Source organism: Symsagittifera roscoffensis, chromosome 6, assembly GCF_963678635.1.
Source record: "Symsagittifera roscoffensis chromosome 6, txSymRosc1.1, whole genome shotgun sequence".
Taxonomy (NCBI): domain Eukaryota; kingdom Metazoa; phylum Xenacoelomorpha; order Acoela; family Convolutidae; genus Symsagittifera; species Symsagittifera roscoffensis.
The window spans coordinates 31,024,085-31,048,556 of NC_087067.1; the positions used below are offsets into that span (position 1 = coordinate 31,024,085).

General features: G+C 36.7%; 1 protein-coding gene across 1 annotated transcript; it reads right to left on the bottom strand.

The window, feature by feature from the left end:
• Positions 1-249: 249 nt before the first annotated feature.
• Positions 250-24,448, bottom strand: LOC134847706 (pre-mRNA-splicing regulator WTAP-like). The gene is made up of 6 exons (XM_063864881.1): positions 24,280-24,448; positions 20,037-20,145; positions 4,445-4,503; positions 3,775-3,980; positions 1,799-1,959; positions 250-1,222 (listed from the first exon to the last, which is right to left on the bottom strand). Exons 1-6 carry the CDS (start codon positions 24,304-24,306, stop codon positions 495-497), a joined length of 1,290 nt encoding a protein of 429 aa, XP_063720951.1. The 5' UTR covers positions 24,307-24,448; the 3' UTR covers positions 250-494.
• Positions 24,449-24,472: the final 24 nt, after the last annotated feature.

The window sequence follows — 24,472 nt, forward strand, 5'->3', positions numbered from 1 at the left end:
TTGTTTTGGTTAATTGTCAAAATCGAAAATGAATATCGACCACTTACTTTCTTTTCAGTCAACCAGCCAGAAGCCTAATTCGGAGCTTGGTTATTTAAGCTGAACTATGTTATGGCTAACTTAGAAGAGCAGGCCTAGCAACAAAAAGCGCACGGTTTATTTCGAATCAGCACTCATAAGATTATTAGATAATCATCACCTCGGCTGCGCCAGAAAGTGACAAACTTATGCTCCTCCTCTAAAAACAACTCAGGGGATTTTGAATTCAATCAGAGAAAAAAGATAAAACGAATGATATAATAAAGCACAGCACTCCCTTTGTCCTATTGTCATCAAAAACTTCAGCTGAAATAACTTAAGCGCAACGCAGCATTTCAAATATAATCGATTCTCAAAACGGCGCGCTTTATACATGACGACGAAACAAAATAAGGAGTAGAGGCGACTAAAGGCTAACACATTACACCGAAACAAAGGAGAGTTCATATTTAAGATTAAACACAATTTGTAATTGGTTTCGACTCTTGTGAATTTCGAGTTGAAAGGTCGGAGTTTTCAATTTCAGCATTTCCGTTAGCTGATAAATCTTGGCTTAAGCTCCCATTGGTTTGCACGGTTGTTAGTTTTTCCGGAGCCTTATCATTCTTATGTAAGGCTTCCATATTTTCGTCATTGTTATTTCGGATGCCTTGTTTTCCTGGTGGGCTAATGTTGTCACAAGGTTCCAGAGAGCCATTGCCAACTAATTGCTTTTCACTAGAAAGTTTATCTTTATCATGTTTGGAAGTTTTAATTCGCTCATTCGATGAAGTTTTTGCTCGTTTCGAAACTGGTCCATTGTCAGCTCGTGAATTTCGAGAACTCATTTCTGCAGCTGGATTCGAACTGTTGGAACTGTTTCTAGAATTTTCCGTAGGAGTCAGTTTCCCGTTAGCTTTAGCCCCTGGAACTCCGGCAGAATTTGTATCAATGCTGATACTGGAAACTGAATTTTTGGATGCTGAATGTTTGGATCCAGATGAACTTTTGGACTTGGGCGTGGCTTTGGATCTGGATCCTCCGGATGCCGAGGAAGAAGATGCCCTGTTGTGGTTGTATTCGAGACTGGCCAGCAGTTCTGATGATGCCTTTCCTTTGGTGCGCAGCGACTGGTACAACTGCATGAGGGTGCCCTGCAACGCAGTCAAGTCCGATTCCAATTCTCCTGTCACGTCCGCACACACTAAAGTTTTTCAGGTTTCAAAAGACGATGAATATGAGAGCTTAGGGCTGCGCAAAAAACTCATGAAACAGGCTATGTAAAGTAGCAAAGACAAAAATTTCTGGTCTACGTTGCGAAATCAGTTCTTTCCGCAAGAAACTTTTCATGAAGCTTTGATACAATAATCTATTTGAATTTGGGGAAAAAATTTCTTCGGGTGTTTCGTTACTTATCATTGCATAGCAAAACCAAAATACAATCCTTTCACGAAATCTTAAGACAAATGGTCATCAAATTAAACAAAATTTTATCTGCAACAGACTTGTGCATATGAGTACGCGCCAGACTTGTACATATGAGTACATCCATATAGCTGGTCCATAGCTTATATAAAACTACATAAAATTCATTCTTTTTTGTGTCTTTGGAGTTGTCAATTTTTGAGAAAAAGTATCAACAACGCTGTTTTAAGTTTTATAATTACCAAATTTGATGCATTGTTTTATACAAAATTATAAACATTCAGAGCGTAATCGCTTATAGAGAAACTTGTTCAGCTCAAAGAAATTAGGACTATGGATGTGAGCATTTTCGTACCCTGCATGTCGCGGGTGACTTCGAGAAATGATGCTTGGACTTCATCCGCCTGTGCCTTGATATGGGACAGTCTGCTCTCCGACACCTGATCTCCCAACTCACAGTTCTCGTTGGCCAGCAGACGACACTTGGCCATCGCTTTCTTCTCATCCACTGTACTCCTGCAACAAACATCACACTCTAACGACTAGTTCTTCATTTCTATTGTAAATCAGAGCAACTGAATGCACAGCCTCAAGCTAACAAGTAGAAGCTGAAATTACTGCATATAATAGAAAAAAATCACCAGTTGCTATGCGTTTGGCACATATGACTCTGATAGCAGCAATCATTGCAAATACTTATTTTCTTCGAGTTTTTGATATTTTATCTTAAAATATCAGCTGCAGTGGACGGAATCAAAAAAAGACTTGAATATTCAGGTAAACAAAAAAAAGTAAGGTTTAAAAAATATTTAATCTTAATATATAAAAAATAAAGATTTTTAAAAAAGATACAAAAAAGATATGAACAAAACATAGTTCAATTTCGGCCACTTTTTTCAACGCCAAGAACATTCATTAAAAAATCAGAATCTTGATCTCGGCTGGAAGGGTTTTCAAATGGGGCCTAGGAAATGATACAAGCAAATTAGACAATCCTATAAAAACTGAATTTCACACAAACATCAAAGAATCGAGCAACCGAGATGAAGCAGATCTTCGCTGCACTTGCGATACATCAGAAATATGACAAGACAAAAGAGCAGACAAAAAATGTCGAGAAAAGCTAGATCTACCAAAATTTTCATATCATTGTCTCCATTTGTCTTGAATAACAATCACTTGAAAAAAAACATACCGACACCCATTAGAAAAATTTTTAAACATTTCTATTCAAATAGAAACTAAATTACTTTACAATACTCACGCACATAGGAAATTTGTTTCGCTCATCCAACGGCGAAATATAATGCCACTAAACCAATTAGGTATAAACCGAAACATTTTGTAGCCGAGTAAACAAAAAAGAGAAAGACTGAGAAAAAAAAAACGAAATTATACCAACCCGCAGTTCTTTAATTTGAAATCAACATAAAAACAAAATATTGAAAAGAACAGGTTATTGAAATTCAGAAATGCCCACATTGATTGTTGTTTGACGAAATTGAAGATTTAAGAAAATTGTTCAGTAATTTTGTTGGACAAGTTGGTTACAATGGAAAACTAACGGGTAATAAATAACCCGCATATTAACAGATGGTGCAAAAAATTCAAAAAAATTATTTAATATCTTTTTTATTTAAAAATTTGCTAAATAAAACTGAAATTCCGCAAAAAATCTAGTGAATCATATACCCCAACCAGCGGAATTTTGGAAATGACTTTCAAAATTTAGGAGAAAGCTGAAACTTGAAAAAGAGTACCTGCTACAGGAACTAAGTCGACAAAAATAAACAAACGGACCATAATCCGAAAAAGCTGAATTTTTCAAGTTAAAAAAAACAGATCCCGGCCGGATTTGAGCCAAAAGCCTTTCTCGTCTCAAGCAGGTGTGTTACCTAAACGCCATAAGCGTTGGATAGCTGGTTGATTTTGAAATTATTATGAAGCAATTTAAAACAAGTTTAACTTTTCCGTGTCGCTAAATTATCGTAAGGGTAATAAAACGTCAAATCGAAATAGTATAGAACACTTTTGAAATGCATATAATATACAACTGAGACTTAATAACCTAATTTGCGGTTAGAAAATCAGTGTTTACTCAACCAAGAGTTAATCTTAGTCTCTTAACAATTTTCACGCAAGTTTTCATCTAAATTCAATTATTTTCTGTTCGTCTCATTTGTTTGTCGTCTATTTTCCTAACAGCTGATCAAAACAATTGTCAGAGAAACGCACTCACGTCTGTAAGAGCTTCTTAGCTCAACCCTTGTATTAAAAATTGCTATGAACCATTTTCACAATAAGGATTCAATCGTAAGCGCCACCACCAACCCGTCAGCCGAAGTAAGCTGCCATGCATTTAGCTCTGCCGTCAAATTCTCTATCCTACTCTCTCGTTCCTTCAGGTCCGATCTCAGCTTCTGCACCAGTAAATTCACATAGGGGTCTTTCAGAGTGCCTTTTGCGTCAGCTGGCGAATCACTGTCCGGCTGCTCTTTTACAGTCACGTCGCCCGATTTTATACTCTCCAATTCCGCCTGCAAAAATACTTCCCAAACTTGAGCCGATTCCATGTAAAATTTTACAATTTAAAGCCCATAATGTAGACGTATGCTCTGGAGACGTGAGAATACATAAAAGAAATATTAAAGATCTTACAACAGTAAATATTTTTTGCCCCCACGATTTAAAAAGCGATTCGCAACCAGATATAAGAACTCGCTTCTTGAATTTTGTATTCCATTCAATAAAATATAGCCACTAAAAATATCTCAAAAAACCAACAAAATTTTATCCAATAAAATCACAGATCATATTTTACAACTGCATTCAGAGCACTACAATTTCTTGTTGCGGCTAAATGAGAAAACTAATGAGTTTACCTTACGACCTAAGTCGCAAAAATCTAGCCGCAAAAGAAAACAATAGCTTTCCAGACATACTGCTAAGGAACAGGACTCTTAACCTACTCCTCTGTCATATCTGAAGGACAACATATTACCTGTGCTTGTTGAATAGCTTTATCCACAGACTGTTCGCATCGTTTGGCCTCATCCTCACCTAAATGAAACTTATCACAATGATTAAAACAAATCATTATAGTAGTGGTTGAGCAAGTTGCACAGAATGGCCCGACCACGCTCATTACGCAAACAAAAAAATCAAGATTTTCTAATTATCTCCTTTTTAGATTAGGAAGCAAAGGGCCCTTGAGGAGTTATAATTACGTTTTCCTAAACATTAAGTGTCAATGAATTCAAGGAGACCGAAAAATATGACCAATTTTTTGAAAATTTTTCTAACTCAATTTGATAAAAAAAGGATCAATAGTTAACTTAGTTCGCTGGGAAATCTAACACTGAAAAAATGCAAATGTATTTGATGTGAAATTAAAAATAAATACAGTCAGAATATTAACCATGAAAAATAAATTTGAATAGGGGTAATTTTTCAAAAAAAATCCCACTTATATGCAAATTAGATATCTGCTCATTTAGAAATTTATACGTGGATATAGTGCAGAAGACTGCAAAAGTTGAAATTTGGTTTTACGGATAATTGATTATGAGCGGAAATTTTTACACCGTTTACTCGACTTCTGGCTTCGACGTTTTATAATCAGTTTCACTTACGACAGGCTGTCTTTGAAGGCTTTAAATAAGCCACCTCTATAAAACATATCGGTAATTGAACCAAACCACTATTTTCCCTCGTGAAAGCTGCAAATAAATAACATATCAGTTTCAGGTTTTTTTTTAAATTTCCACGCAAGATTAGGTCCACGAACAAAAATGGGATGAGTTATATATCATATTGAAGCCCTTTCAGTCGTCATTTGAACATTTGAAAATGTCAGAAAAATTTATAAAATTTCTCATTGTCGAGAAAAAAAAACCTGCTCAAAATCTAAGATACTTGGTCTAATTCCATCAAATATAATTTAACTCCAGTTAAACTACTTTTTGAAATTTAGTCAACCGCCTTTTTGGAATAAAATTCTTTTTTATTTTTAAAAAAAATTAATTTATGAGGATATTTGTTGTCAAATATAGGTAAATTACTTCTACTGTGAAATTTTTAGTCTATAGTTCATATCCTCTTCTCACACCACGCACAAAATCGAGGCAAGCTATTCTTTGTTTTTTTATTACGGTCAATACGTGCACAGCAATCGGCTATCCTTGTTTGATTTTGACATTTACACTTTATTTGCCGGTAAAAACGTTAATCCGGGAGTTTTAATCTCCTGAGTGCCACACAACATGTTGGAGTTTGCCAAAAGGTCATATCAATTGTAAAACCATTCAAGGAGCATTTCATATCCCATTAATTTTCATACTTGAAAAAAACCACACGACTTGCTGTTTTCAGGGTATCACAAAAGGCATCTTCGATTTGATTGAAAAAATCAGAGACCATCGAATTATTGATTCATTATGATATATCTATTTACTCCGTCCGACTACTTTAGGTAGCTGATTTTGCGTGGAGAAACCAAGTCCTATTTTCTTTTTCACTCTGATGATGGTCAGTCAAAACAGCCATGATTATTCGAAATAGTCAAACATGTTTTGCTTGAATAAGCTAGTTGAGATAACAATACTAAATAACCTCCCCAAACAGAGATAAGCTCGCTTTCGCGTAGAATCAGAAGAGAGAATCATGTCCCAAAGGGTTATGCAGATGTACAAAAAGCAGAATCAACTGCAGATCGTCTTCTAATCCAAACTGAATGAAAACCTGAAAAATTTCTTTCTTTGCGCAGAGTAGTTTGTACTCAAAAATTTACCGAGATATGAAGAATTATCTCGGGTTAAAATCCATAAAATATTCTTTGCTATAAAAAAAAGTTATTGCATTATAGGAGGGATAGAACAAAAACGTTGTATAAAAAGTATCAGCATGCTTGGTTCAATTTGCAACCTTCTTGGAAAACGTTGCCAAATTTAGAGGCGATACAGTTTTACAGTGAACAAACCCAAAAATCTGGAGCAAAATGGTCAACTCAGAAAAATTGGAGATTAGAAACACTTTCATGTATTAGAGTGTAACAGTCCGAATGAGAACTTAGGGCAAAAAGAGACGAGGATTTAATAAAAGAACAAGAAATTTGGCCATCGAAAATAATTGAATGAGCAAATGGAAACACAAATCAAATGCTGATTATTGAGAACAAAAAAGAAGCCTCAATAATTTGGATTGAAGTTTATTTATATATATTATTATTTTCCTGTTTGGTCGAATATTCAGTTTTATACATTTTTGAATCATGCAATCATGCAGTCTTTTTTTTTCAATGCAATCTTATCCAAAAGCCAGCCAAAACCTGGCTGCAATCGAAGGCTAACAAAGTTTTATTACTTGAGTTAATGTGGCGTTGCGGCGCATCGGCCATTGTTTTGTTTTTTAGCCCCCAGGGGGCGCGTCAGGCATGCTCAAACCGAGTCCTAGAAACTTTGCGACTTCGGTCGTCCGAAGCCACAAGTCAATTGGGGTAAGAGTAGTGGTGTTCTTGGAACAGTTAAAGAAGTTGAGGGGAGAAGTACAGTGAGGGCAGTCTGGGGTGACATTTGGTCTATTCTGCTTAGGCAAGTGTTTAGGAAGGGACTACAGCCGGATCTTAATTGGGCACGGGTTCGCCTGGTACCACGAGGGAGCGACTCTTCAGAAGATGAGATATCGGGGGGTGGGTGGGGATTTAGCGGTAGTACTTTTGGGTGAGGAGAATCTGCAATAGCTTGCTCTACACTTTTAGCGTGCAGTTGTTTTAAAATCGATTGTATTGGCAGGCGGATATTCCGGGGATGTTTAGAGTGTTGGAGATAAAAAAAAGAAAAGGGTTTAAAAGAATATATGTTTTCAGTTTGAACTGAGCAGATAAAAGTTGATGATGTTTAGCAGCATTTAAAATGGAGCACTCATTTTTGTACAACCCGTTATTGTGCGGAGAGTAGAAATTTGAGATACTTGAAATTTGCTCAAAGATGTAGAGCTGGCGGCACGTGACCATGCCGCAAGTTCTACATGCATAATCTAAAATTGGTCTCAAAGCCTTGTAGATTACCAGTAGTGTCTTTTTTGATTGACCCCAATTGGACGTCGATAAGGCCTTCACGATCTGCGAAGTTAAGGGATGGATCAAAGAATACACCAAGTACTTTGAGGTGATTTTCTAAAGGAAGAGGGGATTGTCCATTTTCACAAGGGGACCAGTATTAAACTCCTTTTTGAAGGAGACAAAAAGGCTTGCGGAGCCTTTTGATGAGGAAAAAACAAGATATCTGGACGTAAGAAATTGGTGTATTTTTGTTAAGTAGTTTGATGAAAACAGAGGAATGAAAGTTGTATGACTGAACGACGGGGTGAAAGTAGTCTGCGTTCTATTTTAATTTAATTTTTTTTTGGGGGGGGGGGGGGGTGATAATGGTGCATATAAACGTGAAATTTAAACGGTGGGTGAAAGGACTGAGCCGTGTGGGACACCTGTGCGAACAATCCTGGATACTGACAGAGCCTGCCTAAAAATTTTTTCCCTTGGCGACCATTCAAATAATTTGATAACCATATAGTTAAGCTTCCCGTTACACTGGTGTCATGAAGTAGATCCCAGAGAGCTTGATGACAGACCATGTCGAAAAGCTTTAGATAAGTCGAGCGTGGCCAAAACTGTTCTAGTGGGTGGCCTTAGTTGTCTGAAACCGTCACTGTTAAAAAAAATTCAGTGACTGATAATGCCGTAGTGGTGGTCAGCTTTGGACAGGTGTTTAGTGAGGGTTGGGTGAATTAAAGAATCTAAAATTTTGACAGCTGGGCTTAAAATCGATACCGGGCGGTAAGATTCTTTCAATTTGAGGTCTTTATTTGGTTTAGGGAGGAGAAACAACTGAATTTTTCCATAATTGAGGTATGATATAAAGAGATAGAGAGCGGCTAAAAATGTCCGTTAAAAAATCAATAACTACCGAGCCCTTAAGTTTCAGATGAACCGTACATAGACCGTCTGGTACTAGGGCTTTTGACGGTTTCATCAGTTTACTGCACTTTTCCACTTTGAGTGGTATAAAAGGCAAACAGTCAGCTAAGCTGAGTTTCAGAGCTTTCAGCTTGGTTACTCTTTGAGCTTTGTGAGTTCTCAAATTATTGTATTGTGCATTAAAAGCATTTGCAATGTCTTCCGCCTTCACAATCTTTTTGTCACTAAAACTGATTGGGTGGGTTCCTACCAGACTTAGAGCCATTTAACAATCGGACGACTTTGCAGAACTTGCTAGATGAATATGATGAATTCAATTCTGGAGGAATTCCCGCCATTTTTTTCCTTTTCTTTGGCCGTTTTAGACATGATTTCTCTGTTTAAGTCGTTTAAAAGTGGATCTGATGGATTTGTTAATCTGATGTTATCCCTTTGTTGTGCAAGTTTCTTTGATTCGTCATTTAGTGCAGGTACAAAATAAACAATTACGGCCTGCAGGATATGGTGACGTGATACAGAGAGAACAGTATCACGAAAAAGAAGATTTCCTTGCCATACAAACACTTTTACCATGAAACAAATAGTTAGCATTGAAAGCTATCGGAAGCAACTACAAAAGCTTTAAAAAATAACGTCTACAAAACTTTATAAAATTTGTCTTGAATGATGTTCATTCTGAGAGAAACAAAAACAGCATTCTCAGCCATTAACCGAGCGTTATATTCGCTGACAATATTTGGGTTGACGTCCGCTCAACTTAAAAAGTTTTGAAACTCACAATTTATATGCAATACCCCTCCTGAAAGCTGACTGTGCCCTACCAACGGAAAATTAGTCGATAAAACATAAGACAAAACCGTTTGAGCGAGAAAGAGAAAAACATACAAAATTTATTTTGTTTAATTTTAAAATTACAAGGGCATTTATTCGAAAACAAAATTGTTGTCAAAAAAATTAAGCTATGAAATATAAATTTATAAGCGTCACCCTTCTTGAAACGCACAAAAGCATTAAATCTGTTTTGTCTTTCAACCGATGCAACAAGGCGATTAAGCCGATGTGACATAAGACGAAACCATTAGAGAAGAAAAAATTTTACTTAAATTATACAAAATTAGAGTTCGTTAACTTTTAAATTGCTGAGCTGCCTCCAATTATAGGTAAAACTTGCTTCAATCAGACAAAAATTTATTTTTTCGCGAAATCAGCCAACAAAAATGTGCTCAAAATCTTTACTCCTAAAGAGAAAAACTTAAATAAAATATGCTGCCGGCCGGAGTCCAATATAATGTTCGATTGAGGGAAACTCCAAAAAAACTTCAGTTGCAATACTTTTTTAGGTGCATCCGAAATGGAAAACGAGGAGAGAATCCTGTAACTGTATGCTAGACATTCTCCAACGTAGAAACAAAATATCAACTCGGAAAAGTGAAGCATGCCAACTCTAATGAACTCTAATGAAGAATAAAATCTGCTCTCGGGAAATTGTCATTTTCTCATGAGCTGATTTGTTCTCTCCAATTTTTCTCATCCATAGACAAATCCAACTTCTGCAGTTCGCTTTGAAGCGAACGAGTTCTTCTTTTTTTGTTTCTTTTGCTTTTTTCTAATGGTTTGAATTAACGATTATATTAAAAACGGGGTACAAAAAAGTTCAGAGTAGTTGCGATTCTCAGCAACTGCTTTCTGAACACATTGTCTTTTTTTCTAAACACATTTTCTTTTACAAAAAAATTCAGAGTAGTTGCGATTCTTAGCAACTGCTTTTTAAACATATTGTCTTTGTCTTTCATGATGTTTTATTCCTTTTTGTTTTTCTGAAAACTAATTAAAAAAAGTATTGCAACTGAAGTTTTTTTGTTAACTTTCGCGATTATCATTTTTGAGTGTAGTTGCGATTTTTAGCAATTCAGCTCGTCCAAAAGTGAATATCTTTTCCTGCTTGCAATTTGCAGCAACCAAAGTTAGAAGTATCTGAACTAGATAAAAAACAATTGTTGCGATTCTCAGCAATTATAGTTGAACAAAAAAAACCAATTAAATGAACTCTAAAAAAAAACTGACTGAAGTAAGATAAAGTTAGTACTTGAGTCGGATTGCGATTCTCAGCAGTCTGTTGATCAAATCACTTTAAAGTACAATAACACTGATTACGAAAAAGTACGAAAAATTGCTGAAAATATGAGCAGTTTATATCAAAATTCACAATGTAGAAGTATATTGGCCGTATAAACAACAAGGAAAAATTCGGAAAAAAGAGTAAAACCTGAAGCTGATATTTTTTCATTACATTAGCTCATTAACGCAAAAACATGGTTCCTTAGAGCTTTTTTTGTAACCAAAGACTAAAACGCCGCACACTAACATGGCTGAAAGATTATATGGATTTTAATACTTACAAACTGGCAGGTCACCAATCTATAGAAGCAGTGAATAGGAACAGACGCGGGGGAATTGTTGCTTTCTACGTAAGCGAAGGTAGTTCATCTAATAAAATTTAAGAATTGACTTCAGACGAAACGCAAAATTTGACCATTCTATGCGAAACATAGGAGAGAAAAATTTCCTAATTGTTGTCTACTAAGTACCTCAAATGACAATTGTAAGTTTCTAAATTAATAACAAGCTTATCAGTTGGATTTGGAAATACAGCTTGGAGATCTGCACTTTGTATGTGGAGACATGAATATTGACGTTTCTAAGTCGACAAGTGACTCTCTTAATCTTGAAAACAGCCTATAACTGTTTAGGTTAAATTAATTAAAAAGTGAAAGCACTCAAATAATGAAAAGCAGCGAGTCAACGATAGATTTGTTTTTACTTATTTTTATTCGTTAGTCATGTTTCAACACAACTACATCAGATCACGGGGCGATAGAAATTGAAGCACCATTTCTAACTGAAGACAAAACTTTACTTTAAAACAAAATCTTGACTTTGGGATAACTGGAACGTTTCGCATAACCAAGAGACTGCTTAAATTCAATTTTGCTCTGTGGCAGACCATTGAAAAAATTAACACCTGTTGATGCTGAGACATGAAATTTAATGTGTCTAAGTCCACAAGTGACTCTCCTAATCTTGAAAACAGCCTATTACTGTTTCGGTTAAATTTCTAAAAAAGTGAAAGCACTCGAATGACCTAAAGCAGCGAGTTAGCAAAAGATGTATTTTTACCAGTTTTTATTCAATAGTCATGGTATAAGACAACTCTATAGCCGATCCCGAGGCGGTAGAAATTTAATTACCATTTCTAACTAAAAACAAAACTTTGCTTACAAACCATCTTGAATTTTAGATTAACTGGAACGTTTTGGATAACCTTGAGATTTTGCTGAAGTTTAATTTTGCGCTTGACAGACCACTGACAAAATTAACACTTGTTGATGCTGAGACATGAAATTTAATGTGTCTAAGTCCACAAGTGACTCTCCTAATCTTGAAAACAGCCTATTACTGTTTCGGTTAAATTTCTTGAAAAGTGAAAGCACTCGAATGACCTAAAGCAGCGAGTTAGCAAAAGATGTATTTTTACCAGTTTTTATTCAATAGTCATGGTATAGCCGATCCCGAGGCGGTAGAAATTTAATCACCATTTCTAACTTAAAACAAAACTTTGCTTACAAACCATCTTGAATTTTAGGATAACTGGAACGTTTTGGATAACCTTGAGATTTTGCTGAAGTTTAACTTTGCGCTTGACAGACCACTGAAAAAAATAACTTGAAAAAATACTGAAAATGTGAATGATTGATTTTTTCATCTCATAAAAGCTACCCGGTCTACTTGTGAAAAATTCATTCCTAAGCTCCCAATCAAAAAAAATAGGAAAAATTGTTTAACAGCGAAAATCAAAAAATGAGAGTTAAAAAACAAAAAACTATACAAGAAACACTTGAAGAATAAGAGTGATTGTAATCTTAATACTTTCCAGGACTAACGAAAAAATCGAAAAGCTGGTCAAAAATCAAAAACTCTTTCTTTGCGAGAAAACTTGAAAGCAAGAGCCATAAAAATTCGAGAAATTTTATAAAGTTATAAGGTGAAATAAGAAAAAAGTAAGCAGAAGGGAGATCAAAACACAGCATTCTGAGCGCAGAAGAGTTTAACAATTTTTTATTGAAATTAGCCAGAAAGTAATCAAAAGTAATACAACATCACAAAGTCTAAAAATGTTGTAGAGAAAGAAAACACGTTTTTTGAAAGCATATCACCCCACTAAGTTTATGAAGTAATTTTTTTTAAACCTGAAGAAGAAAACAGCCTTGATAGTTACAACCTAGTAAAAAATCCCGTTTATATCTGCGCTACTGAGCTGCCGTTTTAATCAATGTGTAGAGTTATCATTTTATACTTCTTTTTTTAAGATTGCTTAAGTTCAAACAATTCATAAAAATGACACATTGTCAGATTATGGTATTCACAGACCTATAATTCATCTTACAATTATGGGGTAGGTCTTCGAAAAAATGATAAATAATCACTTGAGAAGTTTTCTGAACAGTATGTCAGTACGGATTCCTAAATTAAAAAAGCAGAGTTGATGCTATCTTAGAACTCACTGAACACATAGTGGATAATCTAGAAGATTATATTGGCTCCGCGTGTACAATAATAGTTCATACAAAAGCGTTCGACACAGTTGATCACAAAGTCTTACTGGAAAAAGGCGAATTATATGGTTTACGAGGTAAAGTTTTTAATCTTTTGAGGTCATACCTTGAAAATCGTAAACAAAAAAGGTTGTTATAACAATTCATTATCAGACACTAAAACAATCTACTTTGATGTACCAAAAGGTTCAGTCCTGGGTCCTTTATTGTTTTTGCTGCATAAAAATGAGTTTCCAAACGTAAAGTCGTCCTGTTTGCTGATGATTGCAAAAAAAACAACTTAAACAGGAAATCATTAGCAGGTGAACTGTGATACAAAAAATGTTAAAAATTGGTTTTTGGAGAATAAGCTTACCATAAACAATGATAAGACAGCCACCTTAGAATTTAAAAGAAAAAATTTTTTCAACAATAGATCCCATTAGTACTTAGGTCTAATAATTGATGAAACACACAGCGACAAAACTTTGAAAAGGGCAGCTTAACCTTGTTCGATGATCTATCAACTCATATATTATTTCAACACCTCTACACTCCTCAAGATATACAAAACGTAATTCAACCAATATACCAATATAGTATACTGATCTATGGCACGGCTAAAAAGACCGACTCAATAAATTTAGAAAGCCAGCAAAGATCCGTGTGGAGGAATTGTTTCAAAATTAAAAAGTTGGAAACTCTGAAACAAATTCGGGACAAAGATAAACTCTTTTTGGCTCGAGATTTACATGTATCTGATCTTTTTAAACTCATATTTAAAATTATAAGACGATCTTGTGGAAATAAAAACTTTAGGAATACATAAGTGAACAGGAGAAAACAGATACTATTAACACAGGGCATACAAGAATAAAACTTCGCAGCCGAAATAAGCTTACTACAAAAGCAAAAATGAAATCGAAAATTAGGTTAGTATTGGGTGCGTAGGAAGTGGTCGAATGGTTGAGGAAGCAAAGCTGGGTGCAAAAACAAATTACAGTGCCAACAAATAAGCACAGTTCCATCGAGGATTCAGTACTTTTCCACTACTGCTCCATTTATCTGTGCTCAAATTTACATATCACTGTACAGTTTGATACAGTACTGCAAGTTAAACATCAATAAGCCTTACTTATCAACCATATAAAATAACCACACATAATAAAAGTGATCGTAAATTTAAAGAATCTAATCAACCACCTTCGCACTGCAGACATGAGCGAGGCAGTAGTCAAAAACTTACTGACAATTAAAACGAAGCTCCACAAGGCATAATAAAATCGTAACACAATTTAATACTAATTATGAAAAGTTTCAGCGCCTTCTTTCGTTTCAGTTGCCATTTCGAGAAAACTATCGAAGATGGAAGAAACCAATTCGTTGAACATATTTTCAACGCAGGAAACATCATTTACATTCCCGAAAACGCCTGGTTATATAGAGGGCCATCATAACCGTTCGAAAAAGTTAGTAACACGATATATGAATTGCCGAACATCTGTAACCAAACTAAAAAGCGGTACCACAAAGAAGCGAGCCAGATAGTTTTAAAACAGAAGCGTAATTTTCGAACAGAAGCAATCAAACGAATATCACCGTCACGAGATGTCGAGAAAATGCAAGCAATAAAAAGGATTTCAACAGAAATCGCGAAGCAGTAACTATCAGTAAAATTAGCTTTAGACTTCAATACTTTTACGTAATTAATTAAAAGACTTCAATAATCCTAACAGATTACCTGAAAACAAAACAACTAAAAGAGAAATGTAGCCAACAGATGGTTGAAAAGGGTAAACCTTCGAATTTTGAAGAAAAAAAATAAAATCACTCAAAACTCTTATTTTAAAGAATACTTATGACCAGCCCTATTTTCAGAAGCTATACCATTTAGAGAAAAAATAGGTAAACTTTATATTCGGCTGCTGGGAAATCAGACTTCAAGTCCATTTTGTAAACAAAAATTTAATCAATTTTTTTTTTGCGAGCTTAGCACTTGCTTATTGATAGTGGAGGTTGCCTTGCTTTCAACCAAAAAATCAACTGAACACAAAAGGAAAGCAAAACTAAAACCAAAAAAAATCGCACTGTTTAGACAATTTTTCCACGGACACTCAGCGGAGATTCGAATCACTGAAAAAATATATGTAAGTGTATTAAAATGTTTGAATGCACTGAAGTAGTTATTAGAGCATTTAAAGACTTTTTGAAAAAAAAATAAAAAAAACTAATAATTTCGTTTTTCTTCACTTAAAAAGAAAAAATGCCTAATCGAAACTTCAGTACATGTAAAAAAAGAGCACTTCAGCGTGTTATTTCTTATATACAACCCGAGAACTGTTTAAAACTGGAACACCAACGACATTGGAATCATTCCTACAAAAACAATCCATAAGAATATAGAAAAGACTAGAAATTTGTAAAACAGCGCATACAATTTATATAGTGTGCATCTATCTTTTGAGAAGAAAGCAAACGAAATTCAGAGCAATAAATTTTCATAAAGAAAAAGGATTTTGACAAAAAGAATTAGAACATCGCACATTGGTTAACTGATAATAATTTATTCCAATGTGCGATGTTTTTTGAGAGCAGTTTTGTTCTCTGGTATTTAGCATATGGACAGTGTATGCTTAACTGAAGTCAAGTTATTCCATACATCTGTCCAGGGGCGGATCTAGGATCTTCGAGGGGGGGGTCGGACTTTTTCCAAAAAAATGTTGACCTTTTCTAGGCCGACCAAAAATATTTGATGAGCTCTCCGAAAACACTATATAGACCCCAATTCAAAAAAATCTGCGCCGCTGGCAAATTTTTGAAAAAAAACGCCAAAAAAGTGTTTTTAGAGACTTGGAAAATTTTGACCAATTGAAATGGAAAAATGTTGGAAAAGATTTTCGAAAATTAAACAAGCAACAAAATCAGTTCGACTTCAGCTGACGTTTCAAATTGGCCAGCTAGGCAGAATACACGCAATGAAACTACTAGAAAACAACACATTGCTGGAAAAAACGAATTTTGATTTTTTTCCGCCTGATTTCTGATTTTTTTTAAAGAAAATTTTGTATTACTTTGCACCAATCAAAACAAGTAAGATTAAACCAGCAACACATTTAATCCGAAAAAACCTGGAACCCTTCAAGAAACAACAAACTATTGAAATTGACAAGCTTCAAAAACAATAACAAAAAAAACAATCTAATAATTATTCTTCTTGCTGAAAGAAAAAAATACTATAGAAAATTTCGAACCAAACAAAGATGTAGAAACATGAAAGAAACGCTGCTCAGAATAAACTAATGGATTTGAAGTTCTGAAGCCCAAAACGAACGCCGATTTTCATTCCTTAAAACAGAAACTCCAGTCAAACAAAAACAAGTTGTAATGAAGAGAAAGTTGAACAAAACCTCAATCGAAAAAACGCAATCAAAATAATGTTGCTAAAAAGACAAAAAAGGTCTACCATTGAACCAATTTAAGAAACGATTGGGTCCGAAAACCTATCAATATCTGGAAATCAAAATAAATTTAACTATCGGCCCTCTGCAGCTTCTTGAAAAAAGACAGCATTCATTTTGAACGGAAAAAAGTTTTGGAATGGCTGAATGGATGACTTGCCGGTTAGATGGCTGAACGGATTGAAAGCTGACGTATGGATGGATGGCTGGATTGATTGCAGATGAGATCGATGGAGGGAGGGCTGGCTGGATGGATGCATGGATGTTTGACTGATGTATGGATGGATGGCTTGCTGGATAAAAAGATGGAGGGATGGCTAGATGGAGGGAGGGCTGTAGCAATGGCTCGATGGAGCGATGGATGGCTGGACAAATAGATAGATGGATATTTGGCTGAATTGATGGTTGGATCGATGGATGGACAGATGGTTGTACCGATTGACTGCTGGAGGGACGGATGGATGACGCTGGAATTATGGATCAATATCTGCTAGAATGTATGACCAATGGAAAGCTAGATGGATAGTTATTTGACGAAGTGCTGTTTACATGGATCGATGATAATGCCTTGGTGTATGGATGGTTGGATTGATGGACGATGGATGCATGGCTGGCAGGAAAGACGGTTCGCTAGGGGATAGAAAGCAGTCTGATTGGATTGAAGTGCGATGGATTGCTGGTTGAATGGACGGACAGTTGATGAAAAGCTAGATAGATAGATGGATGAATAAATAGCTGGATCTTAAAATGGACGGCTTGGTGAATTGCTGCTTGGACAGAGAGAGGGACGAATTGACGGTTGGAAGAATTGACGAAGGGATAATGGTTTGATTTATGGTTTGATGAATGGCTACCCGGATGGATGATTTGTTTAATGGATAGATGGTTGGATAAATAGCTGGATGAATGAACGGTTTTATTGCTGGATGGCTTGATTTATGGCTGGGTAGATGGCCGGTTGAAAGGGTGTCTGGGTACCTGAATAGATGGATGGCTCGATAGATAGGGATGAACAGTGTGGCTAGATGCATACATGGCTAGATGGCTTTATGGATGGATCATGGATGGCGTTATGTTTGAATGGATATATGGCTCACTGGAAAGATAGATTGCTGGAGGCTGGTTGGATTGCCGGACGATAGGTTGCTTGACAAATCGATGGCATGATGATGGGTGGCTTGATAGATAGATGACTGGAGTAATGCTTGGAAAACACGGAAAAAAGTTTGAGGGTTGAATAGATGGAAGATCAGATGAATGATGATTGTATAGATGGCAGGCTGGAAGGCTGGTTGGATAGATGGCCTGATGGATAGTTTGCTGGTTGGATGGATGGATAGATTGATGGATGAATGGATGGCTGAAAGAATGGATATTGCTTTGCGGGATGGATGGTTGAATGGATGTTTTGATATATTGCTGGTTGGATGGATGACTGAATGGGAAATTTCTAGACAGATGGATGCCCTGCCCTGGGCTACCCTGCTTTGCTGCTCCTCGCTCTGCCATGCCTTGCTGCTCATCGCCCTGCCTTGCGCTGCTCCTCGCCCTGCCATGCGGCTTCTCGCCATGCCTTGCTTCTTCTCGCCCTGCCTTGCTGCTTCTCGCCCTTCCTTGCTGCTACTCGCCCTGCCTTGCTGCTCCTCGCCCTGCCTTGCGCTGAAATCTTTCTTAAGCGCTGCAATTTTGCTCAAACATGTAAAATTTTGTTTGTTTCTGAAAGCTTAAATATGAGACATATGGTACAGCTTAAACATGGGTAGATTGGCAGTCGCATTTAAATATACAATATAAAATGTTTTTTTTAATTGACAAAAAAAACTAAAAGTTATTTCATGCCAATTTTAACACATTTAAACTACTTTAACCTGAGGTAATACAAAAAGTTAGCCACGAAAAGTAGCAGACATCAACTCAAATAAAACAACAATAGCGTCTAGCAATTTGGAACAAAATTACTGAAAATTTTGAGTCGATTGAATTCTGATATGTGGAACTTCACGCTTTCGAGGTCTTCTTTTCTCACATGAAATAGCTACTTTTAAGAAAAGGGTCAGAATCCAATGTATAACAAACTTAAACAATCAAATGTCGGAAAACTCAAACTTAACGATAAATGTACAAAAGCTAATGAGCTATTTTATCTGCAACAAAAAGAATTAAATACACCGATCGAACAACGAAAAACAACAAAAGTGTGAACCAATTCTGTTATCTGAACTGAGGACAAAAACAAACAAAAAATTGAAAGCTTTTTTATCTTATTTTTTTTTCTCTTTTTAGAGCCTTGAAAATTGATTTAAAATTTTTCAAAATTTTATATTAGTAATCAATCACCCCCATATAATACCAAAGAAAGTTGGTTAAAAAACATTCGAAAAATAAACTGACGAAATGAAAGCCGACCTCTTCCAGACCCCAAATTCTACCGAAGTTTTCGGCATAGAAAAATAACTCTTAAAAAACACTCAAAAGGAACCCAAAGCCGATACCTAATATGCAACTACTACACACTGCACAAAACATGGTGGTTTTGAAAAGATTACCATTTCTTTCATACTGTGAACAGCTCTTTACGGAAAAAAAAAGCATAGCACCCGATTGCACTACCCTTGCTTATCGGAAGTGTGCATTTTTTTAATGAAATTTGAAAAATTGATCTAATCTGCAATTAATTCTTGCATTTATTTCCTGAAAAACAAAAAATTCGTAATTTCCTTCTTTGAAGTGCCTTGGCGGTAATTGATCATTTCAACAGAACCTGCGCGGCTCAACAGCACCCTTTCTCGCAAGATGCCTTTTACAAAGAGGCATATTAAAACTGTTTGCTTGCTGAAACCCTAAAAAAAATTAGCTGATTGTATATGCTGTGGTTTACTAGAGGGAAATTAACAATTTAATTAAACTATTGGATTGGTCAAAACCTTGTTTCCGAGCACCTTGTCGGGTAACCCTAGAGTTGATGATTAGTTCGCACAAGCTAGACCTGGTTTTTCGTTGCATATTGAACTCTATGTAGAGACGTCTGAGTTTCAAATACACAAGCAAAGGAGCTTTTAATTTCTCCGCGGCAGATTTTAATTTACGTCTTCTTTAGAGTTATACAAAATGGTGAATAACTCCAGTGAAATCGACTCTGAAATTTAAATTCTGAATTAGTTAAAAGAAAACATCAAAACTATGGTCAAAATGATATTGAAATTGGTCTTTTCAAACGAATTTAGTCAGGTTTCATTCATTTCAACTCCTTCGTTTCAACTGATCATGATCAACATTTGGTTAGCTAAGCTTCGCATTTGTTTGCTTTTTTCCGATAAAACGAGGAATAATTTCAAATGATAGACGAGGATGATTTATCGTGGAGTTTTGCACTCGGTGACGTCTCTGACGAACTTATCTCCTTACGTCACAAATCACCCGTGACCCATGCCGACGATAAGCTATCCTAAAAAGTCCCTTGTTCACGTCCAGAAAAAATTCACTCGACTTAAAGTGCTTAAATTAGAAATCGCTGAACATTTTTGAGCATAACTGATAATTTCTTTAGGACATTGAATGAGATTGTCTAACCTGCGGTTGAGAGGTGCTCCAGAAAGCGCAGGTATCTTGTCTGCTGGTGCCATGTCTCCTTGATCTCCTCATTACTCATCAACACTATCTCATCGTCACTCTTCGTCACCTGAAATACACCAAGATCATCAATTCATACACCAAGATCATCAATTCATACATCAAACAGCAGTAACAATTGTAGCCAAATCGATGATCAGATGCCAAAATCAGTAGGATCACCTTTTTCTCGAAACCCCAAATCACAGAAAAAATTCGCAAACCAAATTTTCCAAAATTACACACTTCACAGAGTAACCATTCACTAACGCACTTATAGTGCAAAAATGCTGATTTGAAAAATCCAGCCACGCGAAGGAGTCAATTTCAAAAAACAGCAAAACTTTTTTTCAATAGTTACACAGAGGCGAAGTTGCACTTCGCATACACAAGCGAAATATGACCGATAACACTACTGGGAAAAGCTGAATGAGTAAACCTTTGAGTCTACAATATTTTTTAAGTGACGCACGCCAATTATGAGTCGACATAATTGTTAAGTGACGCAAGCCAATTATGACCCATTAGCAGTACCAGTCAATTTGAAAAAAAGAAACTTACCAAATAACGTGCCTCAATTTATAGAGCGGACGCATTTTAGCTAGTATAAGTAAAAAGTTCATTAAAAACATTCGACCCTGCCCAGGTTCGAACCCTCTATTTTGTTGCAGGTCTCCTTCCCTACCTTTACGCTACAGATCCATGATACCTTGAAGCTAAAGTGCTATTTGTAATATAATAGTCTGTTAATATCCTTAGCATTGGCTGTACTTAATAGCTGGTTATTAATCAAACCTGACTTGTTTTTGAAAAAACTTCCTGTTTCGAAATTCTATGAAAAAAAATAGCCCTAAGGCTCTTTATATTTCAAGAACAAATTAAGATTGGCTATTCTTGGTTTAATTAACTAATTTTGAGAAAACTGCAAAAGTAGGTAAAGTTTTTATTCCGCTGGGAAACCTTAAAACTTAATTCCACTTTGTTAACTAGAAAGCGTTCACGTTTCCTCTCACCATTTCCACTTTTGTAATTTTCGAAAAAATTTCGGCTGCTTTTTAATAAAAGCACTTGAATGATATTTCCTGAAAATGAACAAAAGAATCATCACGACTACGTTCATCGACTCTTAACGAAGGAAACGATGTCGAAAACATTATTACAAAAAAAAAACATTGCTTCATATTGTTGTCCCGTAACACAAAGTCATGTTAAATTTGAGAGCATGCCCAGCAACACATTGCTTCATATTGTTGTCCCGTAACACAAAGTCATGTTAAATTTGAGAGCATGCCCAGCAACACTATCAAAGGTAGAGACTAAAAACTTGGACATATTTATCGAGCGCCAATAATCCGAAAAAACTTGGGTAAACTCGGTTGAGCCAAATTAAAATGGTCAAGAATTATTTTAGCTTGTTTTTTTTAAACTTGTTTCGGCCAAAAAGTTTTCGGTTTTGTATCGAATTGGTGAGTTTTCTGAAGGCAACCATAATTTTTGTACCCTTACCTCCGAAAACACGCAAAAAGATTGAAACTTTTGCGTGTTTCCGGAGGCGGGGATGCAAACATTGTTTCTTTTCAAAAAAACACCAAGTCGTTGAAACGAAAACCGAAGCAATTTAGGCCGAAAATATATAGAGTCAGCTTAAAAAGCAAACCAAATAAAAATTTCAAACTGAAAATTGCCGGCCGACACAAACATTCCAAAAAAAAGCTTTGAAACAAATATAGTAAACACTAATGATACACAAAACGGGGTTTAAACATTAAAAAAATATATTCATTTCTTAGTTGTGGCAAACAAGCCTATGACAATTGAGCGAATGAACAATAAACCGATCAAAAATGAAAAACCATGACTTTGAATTTGCTAAGTCCCAGGAACTGACGGGACTCTAATCGATGATTGTTGTCAACGCGTAGTATCAGACGCTGGAATTTCTTTTGCCTATAAACCACATCCATATATAAACCTAATTAGCGCCCTCTACAGCTGAAGCTGCTCCTGAAAAACGACAGCATTTATCTTCAACAAAAAAGTTCTTGAATGGCTGATTGAATGACTGGTTGGATGGCTCATGTATAGATGGATGGCTGGACTGATCGCTGATGGATAGATCGATGGAGGGAATGCTCGATGCATGGTTGGCTGAAGGAAAAAAAGAAATGATAGACCGATGACCGGAAAAAAAGGATAAATGGCTGGATAAAAGGATGGATTGATGGCTAGATGGTGGGATGGCTGTATCAATAGATGGATGGACATTGGATCGATGGATGGGTAGATGAATTGCCGGAGGGACGGATGGATGGCTCGTTGGATAACTGAATAAGTGGATGTCTGGAGGTTGCATGGATGAACGATGGTTGGCTGGTTGCATGGATGAATTATGGGTGGCTAGACGGATAGTGGCTTGATAGATTGCTGGTTGCATGGATAAATGATAATACCTTGATGAACGATGGATGAAAGGATGCATGGCGGACTGAAAAGACGGATAGCTGGCGGATAGATGGATGGAAAGCAAGCTGGATGGATTGATTGCTGGTTGGATGGATGGACAGTTTATGTATGGCTAGATACATAAATGGCTTGATGGATGGACAGACGGCTGGTTAATAGGCTGGGTGTAAGAATCGATGGTTGGATGGATAACTTGATGGACTGCTGGTTGGTGGATGGACGGATGAATTGATGGTTGGAAGAACTGATGAAAGGATGATGGTTTGCTGGAGGGGCGGCTGGATTCCCTGATGGTTTATTGGATGGATGAATAATTGGATAAACTGAATGGATGGGTAGATGGCTTGATGGGTGGATTGGTGAATTACTGGAGGGACGGATGCCTGAATAGATAGATGGCTAATAGATAATCGAGACGGACGATGAGTGGCTAGATGGATGGATGGTGTAATGCAAGAGTGGTTGGGTGAATATATGGCTGACTGGCTGGCGCGAAGGATAGATTGCTAAAGGGATGGATAGATCGCCTGACAGAAGGCTGGTTGGATTGATGGACGATGATTTACTGAACGGGTAGCTTGATGGATTGGTGGCATGAATGATGGATGGCTAGAGAGATGAATGGCTTTAAAGGCTTTGACAGATAGATGGCTGACTGGATGAATGAATGGTTGGAAAAACCGGAAAGTTGCTCAAGGGATAGATTGTTGGGTGGATGGCTCGATATTTTGCTGGATCGATCGATGAACAGAAGATGAATGGCTACATAGACCGATGGATAGAAGAACGGATGAAGGATGGTTGTATAGACGGCAAGCTGGATGGATGAATAGATGGCTGGATGTTTTGATGGATGTAATGCTGGTTGGATGGATAGATAGATTCATAGATGATTGAATGGATAGATGGCTGGATAGTGGGAAGAACGAACAGATGGTGTGAGGGATGGATGGTTGGATGGATGGCGGGATAAATTGCTGGCTGGATGTATGAAAAGATGATAGATGGATGGATTGCTGGTTGGGTGGATAGATTGATGGATGAATTGCTGGTTGGATGGATAGCTAGATTGATGAATGAATAGATAGATGGATGCCCTGCCTTGCGCTACACTACCCTACCTCGTCCATCTTCGCCCTGCGCTGTTCTACACGTCCAAGCCACTCCCCGCCTAGCGCTTTCTTGTCCTACCCAGGCCTTAACCCTTCTCGCCCGGCTCTGGGCTGCCTTGCGCTCCCCCATCCTGCCTTACCCCTCATCGCCCTGCGCTGCCTTGCCACTACCAGCCCTACTCTACATCGTCCTCCTTGTCCTGTCGCGCGCTATTTACCCTGCCTTGAGCTGCCCTACCCTGCCTTGCCGCTCATCGCCCTGCCTTGCGCTGCTCGTCCTGCCATGCTGCTTCTCGCCCTGCCTTGCTGCTACTCGCCCCGTCTGAAATGTTTCTTAAGCACTGCAATACACGTTACAGCTCAAACGTGCAAAATTTCGTTCGTTTCTGAAAGCTTGAACATGAGACATATGGTATAGCTTAAACATTGGGAGATAGGCGGACGGATTTAAATATATAATAAATTTTGTTTCGACAGGCAAGTTGTGCATTGAAATAAAAGACTTGATTTCAATTCAGAAGATGAAGAATAACGTTATAGGTGCTGAAAACACAGGTGCTTGTCAACATTTTTTTAATGAAAACCCTAGCTGGTTAGACAAATTATTAGAGGAAAACAAAATCACTCACTTTGACCATATCTGCAGAGTTGTCCATGTTTCTTCTCGAGTTATATTTACTTTTCTATTCTCTGGAAACAGTAATATGATGATGATCTTTCAACGAACTAGTGAAGATCCTTGTTCAACTGAAAATGAAGATAACATTTTCATGTCCTATCAAAATTCAGCTTAGCATTTTATCTGAAAAAAAACTCATTTAT

What these genes read in the sequence shown, in the direction of transcription:
- LOC134847706 (XM_063864881.1), bottom strand. Translation starts at nt 24,306, where the DNA reads ATGGACAACTCTGCAGATATGGTCAAA. An exon ending in ACTCTGCAGATATGGTCAAA is followed by an intron (nt 20,146 to 24,279) that starts GTGAGTGATTTT and finishes GGTGTATTTCAG; the next exon opens with GTGACGAAGAGTGACGATGA. An exon ending in CAGCTTACTTCGGCTGACGG is followed by an intron (nt 1,960 to 3,774) that starts GTTGGTGGTGGC and finishes TGTTTGTTGCAG; the next exon opens with GAGTACAGTGGATGAGAAGA.